Here is a 22381-nt window from a genome sequence, read left to right as displayed (position 1 = left end):
CAAGGTTGCCACAGACCTTCAACTTGTGAAAAGCACAGAATTGCAAAGCACCATGAAACCTGGCTGGCCGCATCCGTCACCCAGGCTCAGCTGGGCATAGGGAAATGGCTCCAGCACTTACATGCACGAGATGCTTGGGTTTCCCATACTTTATCTCTTTGGCAATATCCCCATTGGAAAGGATTTTCTTTCAATGCTGCAGAAAGAGCCAAGTCTCAGGCATGAGAGGGGATTAGTGCCTAGTACAGCTGGGACAAGAATCCAGACCACCAGCTTCTCTCCTCACCAGAAGTCCAGAGACCAAACCCCAGCTGTGGGATTTGCAGGGGTCCACCCACCTGTGCTCCCATATCCCTGGTTTCACTGGTGTGTGGTACAGTGGCATGACGCTGAATGCGCACCAGAATCCCTGGGATGCTTTAAAATCCCGGGTGCTCCGGCAGGCGCCACCCCAGGCTGATCAGGGTCTCCTGGAGGGAGCACACAGCTCCCAGGGGACTGCAGTGGGAAACTGCAAAGCCATATGGGAAACGCCTGACTGGTGGGAAACTTCGGGCTTGGTCTCAGAGCCTGGCTTCAGCCCTTGCCACCCAGGTCCACTAGGGCTGTGCTGAAGCTGTCACGAGCTGGCTGCCTGGACCATCCTCAGAAAAGTATAGTTGCCAGAGAGTGTTGGCTGTCATTCTGATGGCCGCCACCACAAGCCCTGACCCCCAGACACTCCTCTCCCAGGCCCCTCTCTGCAAACCTTCCTTGGCATTTTTTTCTAGTTTGAAACAAACAAGGTCCCCACCCCACCTGCAAACTATCCAAACATGTACAAAGTCAACATGGGCCGGTACTCTGGTTCTCCCCTACTCAAAGGAAGCAGCCACATTTCAGAAGAGAGGAACCTGACGCGCACGAATCCCTTTGCTCTGCTCATCATTGCTAACTTGGGAGACGTCACCCGCAGAGCTTTCTGAGAATGATGAGGAAATGACAAGGGGAAAAATTAGTCACCTCTAGGCAGGTGCCCTGAGGCTTTGGAATCCGAGTGTGTCATCTTCCTGTGTGGAGCAAGCGGGCAGGAAGGGGAGGTATTGCTACGATTTGAGACACCCCCGAAAAACGCCTCTCTTTTACACAAACCTGCTGTGAGTTTTGAGATTCCACCACTAGAGAGGCACTGGTTTGGGTCTTACAGAGTTCCCAATTGAGCTACAACATTTCTGGAAGGGGTTGCTCCTTACCTTGATCTCTTAGAACTCTAGCAGATCCTTTCCCTGCTGACAGCCCTTTGGGAGTAAGGCTTTGAAGAATGCGCCACACCAGGCAGCCTGGAGAACAGCGGCCAGAACAGGGAAGGGAGAGTGGGTGGTCTCCTAATCACAAGTAGTACTTAACATTCAGTTTATACCGCAATGTATGAATAGGCAGAAAGGAATTCCTGCTCCCACTTTACAGATGAGAAGACGGAGACTGAGAACAGTGAAATGACTTGCACATGGAACAAGGACGAGTTTGCTGGGTGCAAACTTGAATTCTAGGGCTGCGAGCTGCCTCCCTTTTCTCTATATTTCCGGCAGTGTATTACGCCTACCTTAAAAAAACACACACACAAAACTACATTTCCCAACTTCCTTGCTGACAGGTGTGGCCGATTAGATGTAAGGCGAAGTGATGGGTAGAGCTTCTGAGAATCCCATCTCCTGCGCCCTGTTGCCCTTTAGCTGTCCATAGCTGCTGATGTGCAGAAAGGAGATGTGATAGCTGGAGCTCAGCAGCCCTTTTGCACTGTGAGGCGACCTTAAGGCAGGAACTGAGCTGAGGATGGCAGAGCAGAGAGATAGGTGGGTCCCCTGTGGGTCATGCTGCTCAGAGACAAGTGCCTTATGAGTGTAAGTCACATTAGTTTCCCCCTCTGCCTCCAGGTCCTTTCTCTCTGTGATGCCGCTGACAACATGGGTTTGCACAGGGGCTTTCCTGAGGAGATGTGGAACCCAGGAATTCTCATATTTTCTGCTGGTCCCAGGGGACTATTTCTGAGCAGGACCCAAGGTATGCACTGGCACCCCTGCTCCCCTTTTCTCTAACATTGCTGGACCTTAAAACCTTGAGGGAAGCAACTAAATCGGAAAGAGAAAGCCCATCAAACTCCCAATGGCCTAGCCCATCCTTCCCCACAGAGAAATGACAGTTAGTGCCTCAGCCGAGTCATCACTCTTCACAAAAGCCTATGGGGTGTCAGTGGGATGTGCTCCAGCGTGGGACCTGGATTGGGAGATTGCATCCCCAGTCTGTTTTGTAGAACCTCAGGAAATCAACTCGATTCATTGCAATGGGCATACTGTCCTATTTGCCTTGTCCATCCCCACTTGTGGATGTCAGGTTCCAATAATCAAACAGTATGGGGGGGGAAAAAAAACAGAAACAAAAACAACAATATTAGAAGTATTAGAAAAATAAAATCTAAGGCAGGCGATTTTGATTTTGGATCCAACCATGGAACTGCTGGGGAATTCTCCCCCCCCTACCCCCCCCCCCATCTCATCCACCCCAATTTCCTCCTTTATACCTTTGCTTTCCTCTGCCTGTGAAGGCTCAATCCACCCTTTCAAGTAGAAGTTGGGATGTCTGGGGAAGGAGCTGAGTCAAAGAATCTTCTTGAATAGGAGCAGGCCCTGGGCCTGGCTGGCCCCCTCCCTTTAAGAACACCTGTCCCTATCATTTTTCCTTGTATCCATAAGATCCCAGTTCATCAGTAAATTTCCCTCCACCCTATGGAAGATATGTACAGTCAGATCTCAGTTCTCAAACGTCTCCCACCTCAAACAATTCAGTGGCCAAGTTGTTCACGGAAAAATGTATTGGTTGCCAAACAAAACTACAGCTCTTGACCTGACAACCCTTTCATGCTGATACCTATATGATCAGTCACACATCTCTCAGGGAACAAAGGAGAGAATGCGTGAGTATGAGTCAGTTTACTGCTAAACTGCACTTTATTTACATCTCAGGAAATTGTGCTATGAATATTTTTGTTTTTTGCTTATGATGCTACTTATTATTATTAAACTAGAGGCCGGATGCACGAAATTCATGTGAGAGTAGGCCTTCCTTCCCCAGGCTGTTGGCACCTGCTCCCCTTTGCACCTGGGACCCGGGCTTCCCTCGCAGCCCCGCCTTTATCAGAAGGATATCTGGTCTAATTAACATATTACCCTTTTAGTATTATAGATACATACATACACCACGAGTCCTAAGGAGGTTATTGAAAGCAGCAGAGTGAAAAGGAAAGTATTAAGAACAATAGAAATAATTGCAAAGTATGAGAGAGTGTTCGCATGTCTGATCTGGTTAGAGTACGGCATGGCGCAATCAACAATTAGCACAATTTTAAAACGCAATGAAGCCATCAAAAGTGCTGATGGTGCTAACGGTGTGCAACTGCTCACAAAACAACAATCACAGGCAATTGAGAAAGGTTAAAACAGGAAATCATTTGGGGATCTGGAATGGATTATTCAATTTACTTTGTTTACAGTAGGGGAAAATGACTCCATTGTCCAACAATTCACTTCTCGAACAGCCTTTTGGAATGAATTAACTCAATAATCAAGGTTTCACCATATGTATTTTCCAGGGGAGGGGCAGATATCCACTGAAATGTTGATTGACAAGAGCCTGACCAGGTGGGAGCTGGCTCTGCCCTCTTATCCATTCCTCAGATGGGAGATGTAGCCACAGTAAAATCAGTGGGTAGCTCAGTCCCCCCAGGTGGGGGGCGTGCCTGGGACCCATGGAAGAAAATGGCCTAGAAAGGGGCCTACAGCTAGAGCAGGGGACACGGAATGGCTGCTGTCTCCTGCACCCACTGGTTTCTCTTCCCATAATCCCTCACTCTTCCGATGTGGAGACAATGGCACATAATAGGCACCTGGAGGGTGAGGCCACATCTGGCTCATCCCACCCTGTGCTGTGGAGATGAGCTTGCCGGCCCTGGCTTTCCTGGGGAGCGTTTCAGCATCACACCTGCTGGCAGACGTTCCTGATGACTCCAGGAGACAAGTGTTTGTGAGTGTTACTTGGACTGATAATGACATGCAGGCCACTTAACTTCCCAGGTCGCACCAGGGAGGAGGTTGAGCTGGATGAGCTGCTGATTTTCCTGGGTGGGTAGGGGGACCTCTTCTTTCTGACTGCATTCTTACCACCTTTCCTCTTTGCCTTATCGGCCACTCCTCCCTCTGACACTGTCCCCACTAATGCTGGCCAATTCCTGTAAGGGCAAGTTCTGGGGCTGAGAGATGGGGCAGTCCCTCCTCCCTGCTCATATGGGAAACAGGCCCCACCTGAGGGTTGTCTGGGTCACATGTCCCAGGCCTGCCTGCAGGGCTTGGCTGGGTGCACTCAGGGAAGGCGAAGGCCATGGAAAGTTAGCAAGAACCCTCAGAACATGAGAGAGCTAATTACCTGGTAAAAGCAGGGCCCTATTTCAGAGCCGGATTCAAACCGGAGTTTCCCATGACTTGGGGGCCGCTCCCTCTCCTGCAGTGGAACATAACCTGATGCCTTCAGATGCTGCTCGAAGCTTCCAGGCTTCTGTGGGGCCTTGGTGTGGGTTGTGGTGACCTGTCAATGACTAATGTCCAGGTCTGGTGGGATAACCTGAGCCAATGCCAAAGTCGCAGTCTGTGACCGCAGGTCCTGGGACTCAAAACCTGGTGAGACAGGGCCCCCTAACCCTGAGAGGTAAGAGGCGTAGTGGCCCCAACCATAGGTCACCATACTGTCTTGATCCCGGGATTATTAATCTCAAACAGAGTCATACTAGTAGACTATCAGGGCTGGATTCATTCAAGTCACATGTTAAAGTCAGGCTGCCCGCCGGGAGCCTGAGACAGAGTCAGCCGGGTTCTTTCTGAACCCTCCTGGCATGGGCAGCTCCGGCTTGGTGGCTCTGACTTTTTCTGCTGTTGGGCAGTGCTGATGGTCATTTCCATTCTGTTCAGTTAATCAAATAGTGACTTGATAGCTGTGGTGGGCCAGGACTTACTAGGAGCTGCGGGGTCCAGAAACAAGGAGCACATGAATAGCACATGCTAGAGACACAAAGCCAAGCACCCTACAGCCAGAGATGTATGGACAGCTATTGCTGCTGACATGTTTTTGAATTGGGCCAATGGCTACGTGTGTGTGTGTGTGTGTGTGTGTGTGTGTGTGTGTTTTCCTTCTACTCATGTAAGTTCTTTGAATAGGTTAAAAGCGTGCTATGACATCTTTTCTAAGTCCTGTTGTCTACAAGGTAACCTTGGCCTATCACACACAAGCTCCCACACCCCATCCTCATCACCTGATCACTGAATACACTGCAGTTGGAAATATGACTTCTAAGGCTGTGTCTTCTGTGTTAAGCATATCACAGGCTGCTCAGATGATTCAGTGATCAGAGCGGTAACTTCCCACCCATGATCTGAGCACTTTACTTAATTAACACAACTGAACACTATAGGCATCTCTGAGCGGCTCCCTTACTTTGTAGCCATATGCCTTTGAGATCAACTAAAACTCTGAACTGGCCACACAAAATTCCAGTGAAGCCAGATTTTCTCCACCTTGAACTGGGGCAGTTGAGTCCCGAACACGCTTTCTCTGTGCTCTCATCCATGCCAACAGGAATGGAGGCAGGCACTGAGGCACACGGCATGTTCACACCCGTTTATTCATCAATCTGCCTCTCTGACCAGGTGTAAGTCCACCACCCGTTTCCATTTCTCCATTTCATTCCAAAAACAGTGTGAGATTTTGTCAACCGCCCCATGCAGTGCTGATGCGCTCTGTTTATGGCAGTGAGTCACGGCCCGTGGAAACTCCTAGGACCTTTTCCAAGTGCACTTACCACCCAGAGCGTCTGGCCCACCTCCCTGCAGGGACAGGCCTAGCGGAGAATCACAGAGCAAGGAGGGACGTCACTGAGCAGGCTGCCCTCTGAATGACGAGGAGGCAGACTAAGAGGTTGAGAACTGCTGGCCACAGTGTCCCCCGAAGACAGCTTGATAACTTGGCAGGATTTGCTCCCTGTGAACCCACTTCCGATCCCGGCGCTCAGCCTTCCTTTCCAGGGGCGCACAGCATCTGCTGAGAAATTCTTCCTGGAACTCAGAACGGCCCCGCCCAGCCGTGCTTGATCTGGCTTTCTGGGTCTGTTCCATGGAAAGTAGAATATGTACCATTTCCCACCTCTGGCACTTCCCTTTCTGTCCCTGCTTCCCAGGACCATTCCCCGGGCTTGGGAACCTCATCCAGTTTCCTTTAGGCCTGGATGCATCCTCCGGGGCCTGAGACCTGTCCACCATGTGATGCATCTCTGCTGGGCTCCGGTGCCCTCTCTGTAGTATCGGTCTTGTCCTCCTCAAGTTGCCTGGATTCAAAGTTCGTCTCTGCTGCTTACCCCATGTGTAACACCTCGAGCACCCACGTGAAATGGCCTGGCCTCCGGTGTGAGGGTTCTGAGAAAACGAAAGTAGTTAGTACGCATAACACCCTAGAAGAGTGCCAGGTGCCAGTAAGCTCTCCATGCAGATCCTCCAATAATAACGTCGCTTCGTTATCACGCTGATGGATGTGGGAGGAACTTGTGTGTATCCACCCGCCTGGGGGAAACTGGCTTGGTTATGTGTCCTATTGCTCAAAACGCAGAACCTGTGGATGAGGTTAAGTGAGGACTGATGATATTGGTGTAATTGTGCTTGCTGGGGAGGGTGCAGGCAAATTGGAAATGGCTCAGCTTTGCCGGCTGGCTCTCATCCAGTCTCCCGCAACTTCCTTCCCAAACAGCAGACCTTCGTCATTTTTCTCTTCGTGCTCTGGCCATGGATTGAATGCCCTTATTGGCCACCCTGAGCTCTCTGCACAGAGGGTGCCCCTCTTTAATATTCACTCTGCATGCAATCCTTCCTTCCCTTCTTTTGTACACGTTCTTGTCCAAGTCTGAGCATACCACTGTGCAGCGGCCGGTGTCTTTTCTTCCTCATGGGTTCAATTCCTTTCTAAAAATCCGCAGTTTCAGCCCTGGCTGGTGTGCCGCAGTGGTTGAGCATCAACCCATGAACCAAGAGGTCACAGGTTCGATTCCTAAATTCCCAGGCAGGCCACATGTCCCCAGGAGGGGGCATGTAGGAGGCAGCCCATTTATGATTCTCATCATTGATGTTTCTCTCTCATTCCCCCTTCCTCTCTGAAATCAATAAAAATATATTTAAAAAATTAAATAAAAAGCAATAGTTTCTTTCTTTGAGTCCCCTGTTTCTCTGGAGTCAGATTTATGGTGAGAGCAGTGCCACCAGAGCTGAAGCCAGAAGTCCTGGGCTCAAGTCAGTCCTGCCTCTTCGCGGCAGTGTGACCTCAGAGAGTTATCTAATTCTCTCGAACTCCACACTTTCAGTATTTCCAGGAGAATTAAGTGAGATATTGCCTGTGGAGCTACACATTATATGCATATAAGTGGCAGTAATGTTGGCTAGTGACTGCTGTTGTTATTATCTGGCTACATATGCACCTTGACCTTCTGCTCTAAAATTTTGGAAACCTGTCTTCTTAAAAACTGAATTATGTATCTCATCTTCCTCTTCCATTTCCTTCCCCAGGTTGGCAGATAGGTAATGGTCTTACCTTCACCATTACCATGGTTAATATTACTACCAATAATAGTACTGATTTGTATTTCTTGAGCACGTACTATGAGTCCCTGGTGTTTGAAGAGCATTCCATACTGTATCTCTTCTAATTCTCATGACGCCCTAAAAGGAACTCAGCATTTTTTTTTAATTCTTTAGAATTTTTAACTTTTTAAATTTTTTAAAATTTTTTAATTTTTTAATTCCGAGGTTGCTGATGCTTCCATTTTATTTATATTTATAAACCGAGTATTTCCAGGATGACAATCACCAAATAAAAGCAGTTTGAAGTCCCACCCTGAGTGACTTCAGGAGTGTTATCCCAGTGCCTCCGGTGACCCTCCCGGAGTTTCTCAGCTTGCTGCCACCTAGATGCAACATCACTGCCTGGTAGACTTCAGTCCCCCTCATCCCGGGCCTGTGCCAGCCCCAGCGCTGAGAGCTGCCACCTTTACACTTCTTATCAAAGTCAGACCATATCATAAATGCACATGGGAAGAAATAGTACATATTTCTCAAAGGTCAATCTCAGAAGTTATCAAGGAAATGCAAATGAAAGCAAGTTCCATTTTCCACCTATCAAATTGGCAAAGATGCAAGTAATTAGATATTCAATAACTGGCAAAGGAGTGGTTAAAGTGGCCACTGTCACCTTACCCTGGTGAGAGGGTAAATAAATATGCAGATGCAACATATAAAGGTTATACTTTACTCACTAAGCCAGCAATTCCATTCCTAGAAAAATATGCTAAGGAAATCACTGAAGCTGCACCAATAAATTGACATACAAAGATAGTCATTGCAGCATTACTTTTAATATTAAAAAATGGTAAATGACTTAAATGTCCAACAATAGAAGATTGGTTAAATAAATTATGGGTCAGCAAGTGAAAAATACTTGAACACCATGGGAACTAAGCAGCTATAATTTTGAGTGGAGGAATTAAACAAAAGCACACGCTAGGATGATCATAAATATTGTTTTGAATTGAAATAAAATGGAGAGGCCAAAGGCCTTGGGTCAATTTTGAGTGGTTACAGATAATTCTTATTTCCCTCTTGATCATTTCTCTTATTCTCCAAATTTTCTATGAAGACTATTACTTTCTTAATTAGAAAAATGCACATATGCATATTTAAGTTTAATTCTATATCTCTGTCTATATATCTTCCTACACATGCACAGATGCATATGTTTGTTCCAATGCTTTCTCTCCATCCTGAGAAATGAAGCTGCTCTCCAGATAAAACAAGTTAAGGAAATTCCAGGAAAGCATGTGTCAGGTAAGGGAACATCCGCTTCCCTCCCACACCTCCCAGGCAGAGACTCATCAGCTCAGGAGGTCAGAACTGGAAGAAACCTCAATGCTAAATCAAGAGTACTTGATCTCTTGACCCCTGGACCCCTGGGCTGTAGGTGAAGCCTACAGGATTTCTCCCCAGAATGCCCATTTTACATGCATAAAAAATAACATGGGATTTCAAAGAAACCATGCATTCTTTGAGTGGTAAGATTCTAAGCCATGCCCCTCATCTATAGCACAAACGAGGCACAAACCGAAAAGAAAACTCCTGTGGGGTCAGACCTCCGGCCCCTTGGGTTGTATCCATCACGTTGTGAGCTCCTCTCTTCCTCTGAATGGCTCAGGCAATTCTGTGCAGCCTTTTGGTCTCTTTGTACCAGGCCTGGCAATGGTCCCTAGATTCTCACAGCAAATTCACAAGGTCAACATCATTGTCTCCATTTCCAGGTGAGGAGACTGATACCAGAGAGGTCAGTGCAGGTGGGCAGGATTACCTCGGGTGTCACGTGACCTTCTCTAGCCAATCAAAGCTCACCAGGACTTCAGTGGGACAAACTGAGAAAAAGACATTAATCCCTCTAGAGCTGTTTAGGGAAAGAGGCTGCCTGCGGGTGAAGCCAACCCAGAAGAAATGGAACGCAGGGAAGGAAAGAAACTGAGAATGCAGGTGGTTGTGGGGAATTTGGTCTAACTGAGCCGGAAGCCACATGGCCCAACACATTGGTTTTTGTTTTTTTTTAAAGCCTGTTTGACGTGGGTTCCATTACCTGCAACCAAGTGTCCAGACTAAGTTATGTATGGATTACTCCCATTTTCCAGATGAGGACAGCCGAGGCAGCCCAGGAGAATAGCACAGCTAGCAAGTGGCCAAACCGTGAATTCTACTTTTCCTGACCTCAAAGCCTTAATCACGACTTCATCTGAGTTCAGGTGAGGCCAGACCTGCTCATCCTTGGAGGAGTCAGACAATTCAGCCAAGAGGCTCACTCATTGTTCCTGCATGTCCTCTAGCTGTGGCTAAAATGGAAAGTTCCGAGGCTCAGAGCCATATGACCAACTACCCCTGCCACTCCCCTAGGGGGCCTGGTCTACGTACACACCACCCCCTGGGGCTTCCCGTGTGGGTTCCTCTCATCTTCAACTTGTAGGTGATATTCTTTCATCTACAGTCCAGTGTTTCCCAAAGTGTGGTACGCGTACCCCCAGGGGTACAGGAAAAGTTTGGTGGGGGTACGCATTGCACTGGAGTTTGGTGGGGATATGTACTGCACCGTGCTTAGCTGTGCCTAATTTTCATGAGTACTAGGGGTACTCAGCATTACGAAAATTATAGAAGGGATACACATATGTCAAAAGTTTGGGAAACACTGATACACAAATGGCATGGTTTGCTCATGATTCCCACAGGCAACTTTGGGGAGGAGGGCTTCAGGTAGGAACAGCTCAAAGCCCTCCCCTGCCCCCCTCCTCCCCCAGCCAGACCCCTCTCTGCCTTGCGCAGCCCCGGCTGGCTCACCTGTAAATCAGTACCTCATCGTCGGAGCAGTTGTACTGCAGCTGATACATCTTCACCCGGGGTGCCGACTTGCTGACCGACCACTTGACCAGGGCCGAGGTGGTGGTCACGTCCGACACGAGCACCGCCCGTTCTGGGGGGCTTTTGGGAGGCTCCCCACCCTCGCTGCCTGCCCCTCCTCCCCGGCTGGTCTTGCTGGAGCCAGTGATGTCCGAGAGGCGAGACTTGGGGGGCGCTGTGCGGCTGGTGCTGTTGCTGAGGTGTGGCAGCTGGACGATGGACACCTCCACCGTGGCCGTGGCCTCCCCGGCGGCGTTGGCGGCGATGCAGGTGAAGGCGCCGCTGTCCTGAGACGTGGTGATGAGGATGTCCAGGGTGCCGTTGTCATACACGGCGGTCCTCGAGGAGTTCCCCACCAGACGGTCGTCCGGGGCCACCCAGTGGATGAGCGGGCTGGGGTCCCCGATGGCCTTGCACTTGAGCGTGGCCGCCTGGCCCTCCAGCACCAGCAGCCTGTGCGTGTGCTGGGTGATGAGGGGCGGCTCGCACATGAACTCCTCCTCGCGCACGTGCCAGAAGTAGCGGCCCTTGAGGCCACCCGGGGAGCCACAGGTCTCCAGGTCATCGTCCCTCTCCAGCCTCCGCAGCCAGAGGAGCTCACAGTTGCAGTGCAGCGGGTTCCCCCCGAAACTGAAGGACAAGGGCGGGGCGAAGGGCGTGGCGGCCAGCGCGGAGGCCTGGGAGCGGGCGAAGATGGGGTCCGGGGGCAGCTTCTGCAGCCGGTTGGAGGTGAGGTCCAGGCGGGCCAGCTTCTGCAGGTCGGCGAAGGTGCCCTCGGCGATGTGGTCCAGCAGGTTGTGGTCCAGGCTGAGCTGGTGCAGGTTGACCATGCGGCGCACGGAGCCCCAGGGCAGGCCGTGGAGGTTGTTGTAGGAGAGGTCCAGGTCCTCCAGCGTGAGCAGGAAGTCCTCGAAGGCGTCGTCAGCCACACCGCCCAGCTGGTTGTTGTTCACGATGAGGTGCTGCAGGTTGACCAGGCCACGCAGCGTGTCCTCCCCGAGGCTGGGCAGCCGGTTGCTGTCGAGGTGCAGGGAGCGCAGGCTCTCGAGGTCCAGGAAGGAGAAGGGCTGGATGTGGCTGATGGTGTTCCTGGACAGGGTCAGGTCCACCAGCCCCGTCATGTTGGCGAAGTCCTGGCGGCCAATGTGGATGATGAAGTTGCCGCCCAGGCGCAGCTCCACCGTCCGCCGGTCAATGTCCGGGGGCACGAAGAGCAGCCCCTTGGACGGGCACAGGGTCCCCAGCGACTCAGACAGGTTCTGACAGACGCAGTACTTGGGGCAGGCGTCGACCACGGCAAACGCCATGCCAAACGCCAGCAGGCCGCCAAGCAGGGTCTCCATGATCTGGTCCCTCAGGCTGCAGCGCCTGGAAGGGAAGGACACAGGTCAAGGCCAGGAGGCGACTTCCCAAGGCACCCGTCCAGAGCTTCTCCCTGGCACCATCGCAGCCTTGGGGAGCAGCCATGAATGGCATCTGCTCATCGCAAGGGTGTAATCTCTCCTACCAACCTCTCTAAGACAGTTCTACTTTTCCTTCTTTCCCTGGCTTTTACCATGTTCTAACAGACTCTGCATTACTTATTAACTGTGCCCATGGGATGCTTCCTCTCTCCCCACCAGGATGTCAGCTCCATAAGGGCAGGTCCTGGTGTCTTCTTTGAACATCGTTTTATCTGGCACAGGGCCTGGGACACAGTAGCTGCTCAATACATATTTTTTGCATGGATGGGTGGATGGATGGATGGATGATCTCACACTAGTGGTTCATTAGTCATCATTGGATGTGAAAAGTGTGTTCTGGCTGCGCTTTGAAGCAGTTTCACCTTCTTAATTGGTTTAGACTCGGCATGAAATGAAACAGGACCAGCATCCCCTAAGAACAAGGACATGGGCCAGGAGAGAGTTGGCTGGGAGAGACACCGCGGTTCGTGGGGAACTGGCTTTGGATAAAAGCATCACCATGGAGAACCCAGAGTGCACATGCCTCTTTGGGAGTCAGGGAAGTAGAGAAGGTGGTGGGACACGAACTTCTGAGTTTTCGCAGGTGCTGGATCCTCTGCCTGGGGTTCCAAACACGTCATCTCACTGGGGCTTTGGGCACAGCCTTCACAGGAAGGGCTTATCTGCGTGTAGATGAGGGCTTGACCATGGCCTAATGCTCAGGTCTTTACTCAGAAGTCACCTCCACCCCCAGGCCCCACCCGTCTGTGCATTCCCTCTCCCCTGTTTGTGTCTCCTCCTTGAAATTGACCACTATCTACCGTATTTTTTGGACCATAAGACGCACTTTTTCCCCCCAGAAGTGGGGGGGGAAAGTCCCTGCGTCTTATGGTCCAAATATAGCCTACACATATACTTTAAAAAAAAAGTTTTTTTACTTGCCCGGCTCTGTGTGGTCTCTGTGTGCTTGCCCGGCTCTAAAATGGTTCTAAATGCTGCTGTTTACTTTACAGGGTTGATTACATGTGTTTATGACTGTGATGTTGGGTTTTAATGCACATAAAATATTTTAGGACACTATTTGTTTCAGAATCTTTTTTTCTTCATTTTCCTTCTCTAAAAACTGGTGCGTCTTATGGTCTGGAGCGTCTTATGGTCCGAAAAATACGGTAACTACTGTATATATTTACCTACTTGTCTTACTTATTGTTTCTCTTTTTCTCATTTTACTTTTTATTTATTTTTATGTATTTTTGTTTGTTTGTTTGTTTGTGGCATAATTTGTAAGTGGCAAATACTGGGAACAACCTAAATGTCTATAGACAGGAAAGTGCTGGAATAAAGTATGCCGCACCAGTACAATGGAGTGTTATACTGCTGTAAAAAAAGAACAAAGACCACTGAAACCGGTTTGGCTCATTGGATAGAGCATCGGTGGCTGGTCGATGTCTCTCTCATCGATGTTTCTGGCTCTCTATCCCTCTGCCTTCCTCTCTGTAAAATATCAATAAAATATATTTTTAAAAAGAAAAAGAAAAAAGAACAAAGACCATCTCTGTAAACTGATGAGGGGTGATTCTGTCACATTCCCAAGTGGAAGAAAACCAAGTTCACAGGGGCACTTCCAGCATGACAGGGTAAGGGCTTCTTATCTTTCCATTAGAGTCCACATACAATATTATATTAGTTTCAGGTGTACAACACAGAGCTTAGGCATTTATATGCCTAAGAAGGGATCCCCCTGGTGAGGGTAGTACCCATCTGACACCATATATAGTTATTTCAATATCATTGACTCTGTTCCCTATGCTGTACCCGGCATCCTGTTGTGTGTCTTCTGTACCAGCAACAAAGCCCTAAGGGGTTGGGACTTATTTTTGTTCACCATTATATTCTCAAAGTTTCAAACACCCCCTGACACATAGTAGGTGTTTTCACATGAACGACTATCTGGAAAAAGAAGGAACAGGAATTTGGCTTGGGTCCTTGTGCCTCCAAATCTGACAGTTTTCTCACTACCCATGCTGGACTGTCTGTGGCTCTATTTATGGAGTGCCAAGAATCACATCAATTGAGTTGAACTTTTGGAAAAATCACACACTCTGATTATGTGGCATCACGTAAGCCAGCAGCTCTCAAACTGCCTTCTAGGAGTGCTAGTTAGAGGTCTGCAAGAGAGGCGTCTGGGGCCAGGGAGCTGGGGAAGCGCTGCCTACTCCCCCTCACTCTTGCGAAAGCTCTAGGCGCATTGTCAGTTCAGAAGGGCTGAGGAATGCTGCTGCAGGAGAGAAACTGGGTTAACGTTTAATTCTGCATTGACTCCCCTTTTCTGTTTTCACTGAAGATGCTCACTTTCCTGAGCAGCAGCTATTAATATCTGGAGGAAGTGGCGCTCCATCGCTCCCACGTTGAGGCACACAGATACAGACGAAACAACCAGCTAATAAAACAAAGGTGTCTTGTAAATTTAGAAACCTATCCCAATCAGGCGCTATTTTATTGTAAAGGTTTGAATTCCATTACGGCGTCTCTTTAAGGGTAAATCTCCCACCTGAGAGCCTTCAGGGCCAGAGACTTGCCCTGTATTTCATCTGTGGAGAATGCTATTTCTGAGCAGCGCTGTCCACTGGAAATATCATACTAGCCATAAATGTAATTGTAAATTTCCTAGGGGCCATATTTTTTTTTTAAAGTTAAAGGAAACAGGTGCAATCAGTTTGGATAATATATTTTGTGTAAACCGCCATATCCAAAATATTATTTCAACATGCAGCCGACACAAACAATCGTTAATAAGGAAGTTAATCTTCTTTTATTTGTTCTACATTTTCAAAGTCAGCACGTATTTAACACTCAGAGCGCATTTCAAGGGCTCACTTGGTACACGCGGCCACTGGCTGCCCTGTGGGCTGCGCTGCGAGAGCTGGTGTCGAGAACCGGTGTGTGTCGGCTACCTACAGCCTGAGGGCCAAGTCCACTCTGCCCCCCATTGCTCATCCTGTCCCAGCTGCACTCCCCCTCTGTCTTATAAATCCATACTTGCTTGTTTTATAAATAAAGTTTTCTTAGAACATGGCCATGTTCTTTCAGTTATATGCTGTCTATGGCTTTTCTCATGCAGACGTGAGAAGGTCCAGCAAAGGCAATGTGGCCACAAAGCCTAAAACATTTGCTGTTTTGCCCTTTCCAGAAAAAGTCCGCTGACCTCTGTTCTAGGAGATTTTTTTTTTCTTTTTTCTTTGTATCTTCTTCATTATTGTCATTGTCATTAAAAGCCTTTGCCAACATGCTAATTCTACATAGTTCTGCTCTGGGCTCCCAGCAGTGGCCAGGCCATCCCTCCCCAGCCAGGGTCTGCTCTCACCAACCTCCTAACTGAGGATCCCAAGCCACCTGGCCCAGGTCCCAGCCCACCTGACCCAGGTCTCAGCTCACCTGGCCCAGGTCCCAGCCCACCTGACCCTGATCCCAGCCCACCTGACCCAGGTTCCAGCCCACCTGACCCAGGTCCTAGCCCACCTGACCCAGGTCTCAGCCCACCTGACCCAGGTCCCAGCCGGAGCACCCGCTCCAGAGGCAGCCACACATGGAAGCTTCCCATCCATCCCCACCTCCATGCCCAGGTGTATCCCAGGGGCCACAGTTAGCTAGGTGGGGCCTGATGAAACAGACAGGACTCTTCTTCATTTGCATGGACCCTTCTCCTATTTTTTAGCACAAGAACAAGTCTTTGTAAGAGCTGGTCCCGCCCACTAGCCCAGCTTGTCTCTGAGCACTCTGCCCCCCATTGCTCATCCTGTCCCAGCTGCACTCCACCTCGGTCTTATAAATCCATACTTGCTGGTCCTCCAGGACTTCCGACAAGCTCTGTGTTCATCTGGCTTCTCCACACTTCCCCTCCTGCCCGGCCAAGCTGCTGTTCTATCTCAGGGTCTCAGACGAAACACCACCGATTCCAGAGAGCCTCTGCGACACCTACACCAAAGCAGTCCCCTTACCCTGCCGTGTACCCCAGCCCCGCACTTGTCCTACACATTGATAGTCACCCTTTGAATTATAATTCCTTAATTACTTTCCTGTATGCCTTCCTAGTCTGTAAGCTCAAAAACTCGGCAGGGAACTGACCTGTCTTGTCCACCCATCACAGTATCCCCAGCACCCAGCTCCCCCCTGACTTACAGTAAGTACCCAGTACATATCAGCTGAACGAATGAAACACGGTGCTGAGCCAAGGGAGTTTCTGGCATTGGCACCACGGCGCTGGGTTCTGTCTCAGCATCGTCCAGAGTGCATGTGGCTAATCAGCTGAGAAAACCATCCTTGCAGAGTGGGCTGGTCTCGGCAGAAGCTTCCGAAGCGCGTCCGCTAAGCATCCATTGTATTTTCCAGCATGACTCACGGTGACAGTGCGTGAGGGAGCCATGTTTCTCTGGCCCCTCAGCTGCTCAAGTGGAGGTGAGTGGTACCCTTCCCCCGCCCAGGACACAGGGCCAGACACACCCAAGGATGCCCTTTGTTCGTTAAGCTGGAGGTGGCTGTGTGTACACACATGTGTGTACGTGCACACTTATGTGCATGCGTGTTTGCATGTGCGTGCATGCATACATGTGTGAGCATGTACGTGTCTGCATGTGTGTGGGTGTGTGGGGAGAAGGGCAGTGTTCTGAGAGCCCAGGGCCCCAGGAGAAAGGTGCCTCTGTGCGCTCTTGTCAAGTCAGCGCTGCGGTGATTAGTGATCTCGGGTTATCAGTGCTTCCTGACCCTTTCCTGTCACCGTGCCCGTAGGAAATGCTGATAGGTGGCAGGCACAGCTGAATCCGGGCTGGGGCTGTCAGCAGACTGTGCTGGGTAGCTCTGTCTGTCCCTCCAGATCTCCTCTCTGTCCTCCTGTGTCCTGGGAGGCTGCGCAGTGTGAGCTGCATCAGCACAATATGGCACACTGCCCGACTGCAGTGCCCGTCCCTCCTCGGGCCTGTCTCTCCTCGGGCCTGTCTCCTGCCCGCAGACAGCCTTGGCCGTGGCGGCAGCGGGAGGTGGACACGTTGGGATGCACACCCTGCACAGGGCCCATTGTTTTAAACAGTTTGTCCTCGTAAATCATGCTAAACAAATCGCATTTAGAAAAGTTTGTGATGGATTAGCAAATGTCTAATGAATTCCAATCTGTGACATAATAGAGCCGGGTAAATATGTTTTAAGTAATCAGCGTGGAAGATTACTGACGGGGAAGTGACTATTGAATCTCAATTAAAATGGTATTCTGAGAACTGTCACTTAAAATATTACTCTCACAGCCCAGCGAAAAGCAGCTTAAGCCCCATGTGCGGAGGGGAGGAGGGACTGAGTGGCAGCTCCTCACTGGTACCCATGGGCAGAGCCGCTGTCTAACTAAGAGCCCCATCCAAGGAGCCGGAGGGCCACCAGATTGCTGGGGGGCAGAGCAGAGAGAGGTACAGGGGGGATCAGAGTCCAGGCCGTGAAGTGGCCGCTGGCAGCAAGTGTCAGAGTCCACCCAGGGAGCCTTTGCTTGTCTGTGGAGTGTCTGGGAGCTGGCCCAGGAGGAGCCCGTCTCTGTGCCCGGCCTCTCCATGCAGCCTCCCCAGCAACTCCGCAAGGGGAGTGCTGCCAGCGACACACGGGGGCCCCACTGGGTGCTCCCCTCCAAGGAGAAGGGGGACCTGCTGGGTGCTCCCCTCCAAGGAGAAGGGGGACCCGCTGGGTGCTCCCCTCCAAGGAGAAGGGGGGCCCGCTGGGTGTTTGTAGGGCCCCTTGTCTCAACAGCCTTGTGCAGCAAGCAACCTGCCCTATGTACCCTGAGCCCCTGAGCATTTACCCGCATCTCTACCACTGGGAAGTGAGGTCCAAAGCGGGCGGGGCCTGCCTACCTCGCCCAGCTCCCCCGAGAAGAAGCACCATTTGAAGTCAGGCTTGCCTGGCTTCAGGCTGTCCCAGGAGGAGAAGAGGCCCTGGAAGCTTCCATGCAGCATGCGGCGGCGACTCTGAGAAAGCTGCTGCCTCCGCAGGGACTGCTTGGAAACCAGCGACGCCCAGCTGCTCCGCTAAACACGGGCGCTTGTGTTTCCTTCTTGGGGACTGGTTTTCTCCGAAGCAGGGGCCTAATTGGCTCAGAAATATCCACCTGTCAGCCCTGATGGTGGCAAGTCTCTCTCTCTCTCTCTGTCTCTCTCTCTCTCTGTCTCTGTCTCTCTCTCTCTCTCTCTCTCTCTCTCTCTCTCTCTCTCTCACACACACACACACACACACACGCACATACACTGGCAATATATAGAGTTGTGGAAACAGGCTGATGGTTTGTAATCAGAGTCAACAGATGGAATTTCATATGTAAAACAAAAGAGGGGTAAAAAGGAAGACAGGGACAGAACGTGGCAAGCGAGGAGATTTCCGCAGAAAAGGACAGTTCCCATTCCTCCACTGGAGTCTGAGACCAGAGAAGTCCCCTTCCTCCCCCAGCCTGGGCTGCCTCCTTGCCAGAGCCTCCGAGCTGCTCCAGACAGAAGCAGCAACATTTAGCAGATGGCTGGCGAGATCTATGTGCTATCTCTCCACCCTGATTTCCATTTAAAAGATACCCTAGCAACCAGCCAGGAGCCACCCGCCCCTGGAGCCTGTAAATCAAGTAGGATGCCTGTCTCTGCCTCAGGTACAAAGAAATGGCCCCTCCAGGGGGCTCCGGGCTGGGGAAGTGTGAATTAATAAGGGAGGGAGGGGCTCAAGCTGCCGGAAGAGGCAGGCCTGCACCTGCTTGGCAGGCTCGTCCTCCCAGAGCACTCCCTGCTCCCATACATCACACCTCGGGAGCCAGCGGGTGGGAAAGGAGCCTGGACCTCAGACTCCAGGGATGGGGCTGCCCTTCTGGTCCAGGAGTTGCCAGGTAACGGCCCAGCAGCCCCAGGTGCCGCTCCAGGAGGAGGCTCCAGCCCTGCCCTGCCATCTGCAGGCCTCTGCCTCCCAGAGCCCCAGGAAGTAAGCCTGAGGCTTCCTCTAAGGGTGAGAGAAAGCAGTAGCATCAGACAGCTGGTTTCCCATGCACACCCCCTCACACACACCTCCATGCTGCCCTGCACAGGGTCCCTGGAGCACCCGAGAAAGAGGAAGGGCCAGGCTGGGCTGGGGAGAGGGGGTTGTTGGAGCGGGAGGTAGGCCCGACTTCAAAGGACTTCAAAGAGCTCCCAGTCCCGCAGGGAGGGCAGAGCTTTGACCTCAGGCAGCTATTTTGTTTAATTTTGGGGGGTGGAGGTGAGGAGGGCTAAACAACAGCAATTGATTTTCTCACAGCTCCAGAGGGTAGAAGTACAGGAGGCTTGAGGCATCAGCAGGGCTGGTGTCTTCTGTGGGGACTCTCTCCTTGGCCACCTTCTCACTGTGCCCTTACCTGTCCACCCCCCAACACCAAGCATGTGCTCTTGCTGGTGCCTTGTGCGTCCACATTCCCTCTGCTTATAAGGCTAGTCAGTGTGCATTAGGGCCTACCCTAATGGCCTCATTTTAATGCAAAAGTATTACAAATGTCCTCCTTTTCCCCCACTGACCCCTCTACCACCCCTGTCCCTCCCAGGCCCTCACTACACTATTGTCTGTGTCCATGGGCTATGCATATATGCATACAAGCTCTTTGGTTAATCCCCTCCCCTTCCCTCTGAGATTCATCAGTTTGGTGTTTTGGGTTTCCTAGGATACATTCCTAGAAGCAGGGTCACTGAGTCAAAGGGCAGTCCTGTTTTTAATCACCTCTTTTCTGGGGTACTGGGGTTAGGGCCTCTCAGCACATGGATTTGGAGGGGACACAATTCAGTATAACATGTTTCCCTCTGCCTGCTCCTCAGTCTCAGGTTCTTCTTACATGCAAAATTCATTTCTCTCCATCCCAGAAGTCTTAATCCATTCCAGCATCAACTCTAAGGGAGAAGTCAGGGAGGAGGCAGGGATGGCTGGTCCCAGGCAAGCCTAAGCCTAGAGCTGGGCGAACATATTTGCTTGTAAGTCTGGAGAAGCATCCTCTGTGGCTTGATGCTCTGCCTTCTGAGCTCTGCCACCCCTGGGATCTGGTGGCCATCCTACAGTTGGCTTCCAGTTTAACAGGAGAGAGAGAGAGAGAGAGAGAGAGAGAGAGAGAGAGAGAGAGAGAGAGAGAGAGAGAGAGAGAGAGAGAGAGAGAGAGAGAAGCCAAGTTCCCTCAGGAGGTCCTAGCTCTGTGCTTACAGAATGACACCCACACAGGACGGACAAAAGCATCCCCTGTGCGGCCCCCAAACAAAGCCACCTCCCCAGTCATCAGGCTTCTACACACTCCAGCTAAGCGATTTTCTTAGAGAGCAGAGGAAGCAGGAAAGAAAGGGGGAAACCATGTCTCCACATCAAAAGGGTAGAATGAAGCCGTTTAGGCTGCGTTTAAATGCCTGGTGAGAGATAAACAGTTGTTATCGTAAGTTATTAAGCTTAAGCTGTGAGCGGCTTCCTCTCTGTTCTCAGACAGCGTTATGCCTCCGTGTTAATGCAGCCATGATAGCTTTCATTGTGCTGCCGAGTATGTGTGTGCTTCCCTGTCTTCCACCCCATTCACCTGGGAGCCCCATCTTGGCAGGAACCGTATTCTATTCATCCTTGAATCCCCAGGAGAAGCCTGTGCCTGGCACAGAGCAGGAACCTGGGACATGATCGGTACCAAAACGAGTGAAGGAATGTGTGGGTAAGTGCTCCAGCTCGGAGAGTCAGCCCCTTCCGCACCTGAGCCAGCCGTGCAGGCCGCCTTCCCAGGAGCAGGATCACCTAGTCTAGGGCAGGCCAGGCTGCCGGAGAGTCAGGCCCAGAGGGCAGGACCAGTGAAGGGATGGAGGATAGGTACCTGCCTATCCTCTTGTTGGGATAACTCTGAGGCACCCTGTACAGCCCCCTAGAGTTCCCAGGTGGCACTGAGCCCTAACACACCCTGCATGGACTGGCCTCTTCTCCCCTTCCTTCCCCTCCCCTTCTCTCCCCTACCCTCCTCTCCCCTCCCCTTCCTGTGAGTCCTGTCATCACCAGCCCCATAAGCCACTTACACTCAAGTTCTTATCCCAGGCCCACCTCTGGGAGCCCCAGCCTTGGGCATACTTCTTCATTATGACTCTCATCACATACAGTCCCACCTGGGCCTGGGCCACCGTGAAGATGCATAAAAGCAAAAAGTGATCTGAAAAGTGTGCACGTTCTTGTCGATGACAAACAAAAACTAGCACTTAGTGGAGGGAGGAGAGCTCGTACCCCACATTAGCGACGGGCAGTAGCCACTGAGTGGCATGTCTCCTACCAGTGCCCTCACTGCTGGCGGCAGAGCACGGGCCTCTGTGGCTGAGATGTCTGAGAGCCTGTGGTGAGGGAGTGCGGAGTGAGGGAGCCCCTGTCAGGGGCCTGTGGACTGTGATGGAGGTGGGCGTGGATGGAGAGGTGTGTGGGGGGGAAGCAGGTGTCTGATGGCAGGCACCTGTGTGTGTGAGGGGGTGTGGCCTGCATGGAGATGAGTGAGTGAATGGAGCCTGTGGCATAAAGGAGTGTCTCCTGCATGGAGGTGAGTGAGTGAGTGCATGAATGGGCTATTTGTGTGAATGGAGGCTATGGGGTGAGGGGAGTCCCATCCATGGAGGTGAGTGTGTGTGTGTGTGTGTGTGTGTGTGTGTGTGTGTGTGTGAATGGAGGCTGTGGGGTGAGGGGTATAACTGAGTGGAGGTGAGTGAGTGAGTAAGGGAGTGAGTGAGTGGGTGGGTGTGTGTGAATGGAGGCTGTGGGGTGAGGGGTATAACTGAGTGGAGGTGAGTGAGTGAGTGAGTAAGGGAGTGAGTGGGTGGGTGGGTGTGAATGGAGGCTGTGGGGTGAGGGGCATGGGGAGTGGAGGTAGGTGAGTAAGTGAGTGAGTGACTAAGGGAGTGAGTGGGTGTGTGTGTGTGAATGGAGGCTGTGTGGTGAGGGGTGTCCCTGAGTGGAGGTAGGTGAGTGAGTGAGTGAGTGAGTGAGTGAGTAAGTAAGTGAGTGAGTAGGTGTGAATGGAGGCTGTGGGGTGAGGGGTGTCCCTGAGTGGAGGTGAGTGAGTAAGGGAGTGAGTGAGTGAGTAGGTGTGTGTGTGAATGGAGGCTGTGGGGTGAGAGAGTGTCCCTGAATAGAAGTGAGTGAGTGAGCGAGGGAGTGAGGGAGTAGATGTGTGTGAATGGAGGCTGTGGGGGAGGGAGGGCCTGGTTTATGAACTGGCCCGATGTGAATGAGGCTGCCTGGGAACTTTGGGTGTGTGGGGACGGGAGCAGCAAGCTTGTTCGTTCAGCTTTAATGGAAACAATGCTGTTTGCTGCCCTGCTGTCCACTACAAATGCCTTCATCTCCTGGGTGCCTGTGATCTGTTGGCCTCCAACA

The 22381-nt window shown here is 51.2% G+C and overlaps 1 protein-coding gene across 1 annotated transcript in view; it reads right to left on the bottom strand.

Moving 5' to 3' along the window:
• LRFN2 (leucine rich repeat and fibronectin type III domain containing 2) overlaps positions 1–22381 on the bottom strand; it is a 173315-nt gene that overhangs the window by 26753 nt on the left and 124181 nt on the right. Inside the window, exon 2 of the mRNA XM_036415058.2 lies at positions 10479–11906. Coding sequence (XP_036270951.1) covers positions 10479–11881 — 1403 coding nt within the window. The 5' untranslated portion in view covers positions 11882–11906. The remainder of the gene's footprint in view (positions 1–10478; positions 11907–22381) is intronic.

The sequence above is a fragment of the Pipistrellus kuhlii genome, unplaced genomic scaffold (genome assembly GCF_014108245.1).
Source record: "Pipistrellus kuhlii isolate mPipKuh1 unplaced genomic scaffold, mPipKuh1.p scaffold_m20_p_5, whole genome shotgun sequence".
NCBI classification, from domain to species: domain Eukaryota; kingdom Metazoa; phylum Chordata; class Mammalia; order Chiroptera; family Vespertilionidae; genus Pipistrellus; species Pipistrellus kuhlii.
The sequence above is the reverse complement of the archived record's forward strand: the minus strand, read 5'-3'. Positions and strand labels throughout refer to the sequence as shown.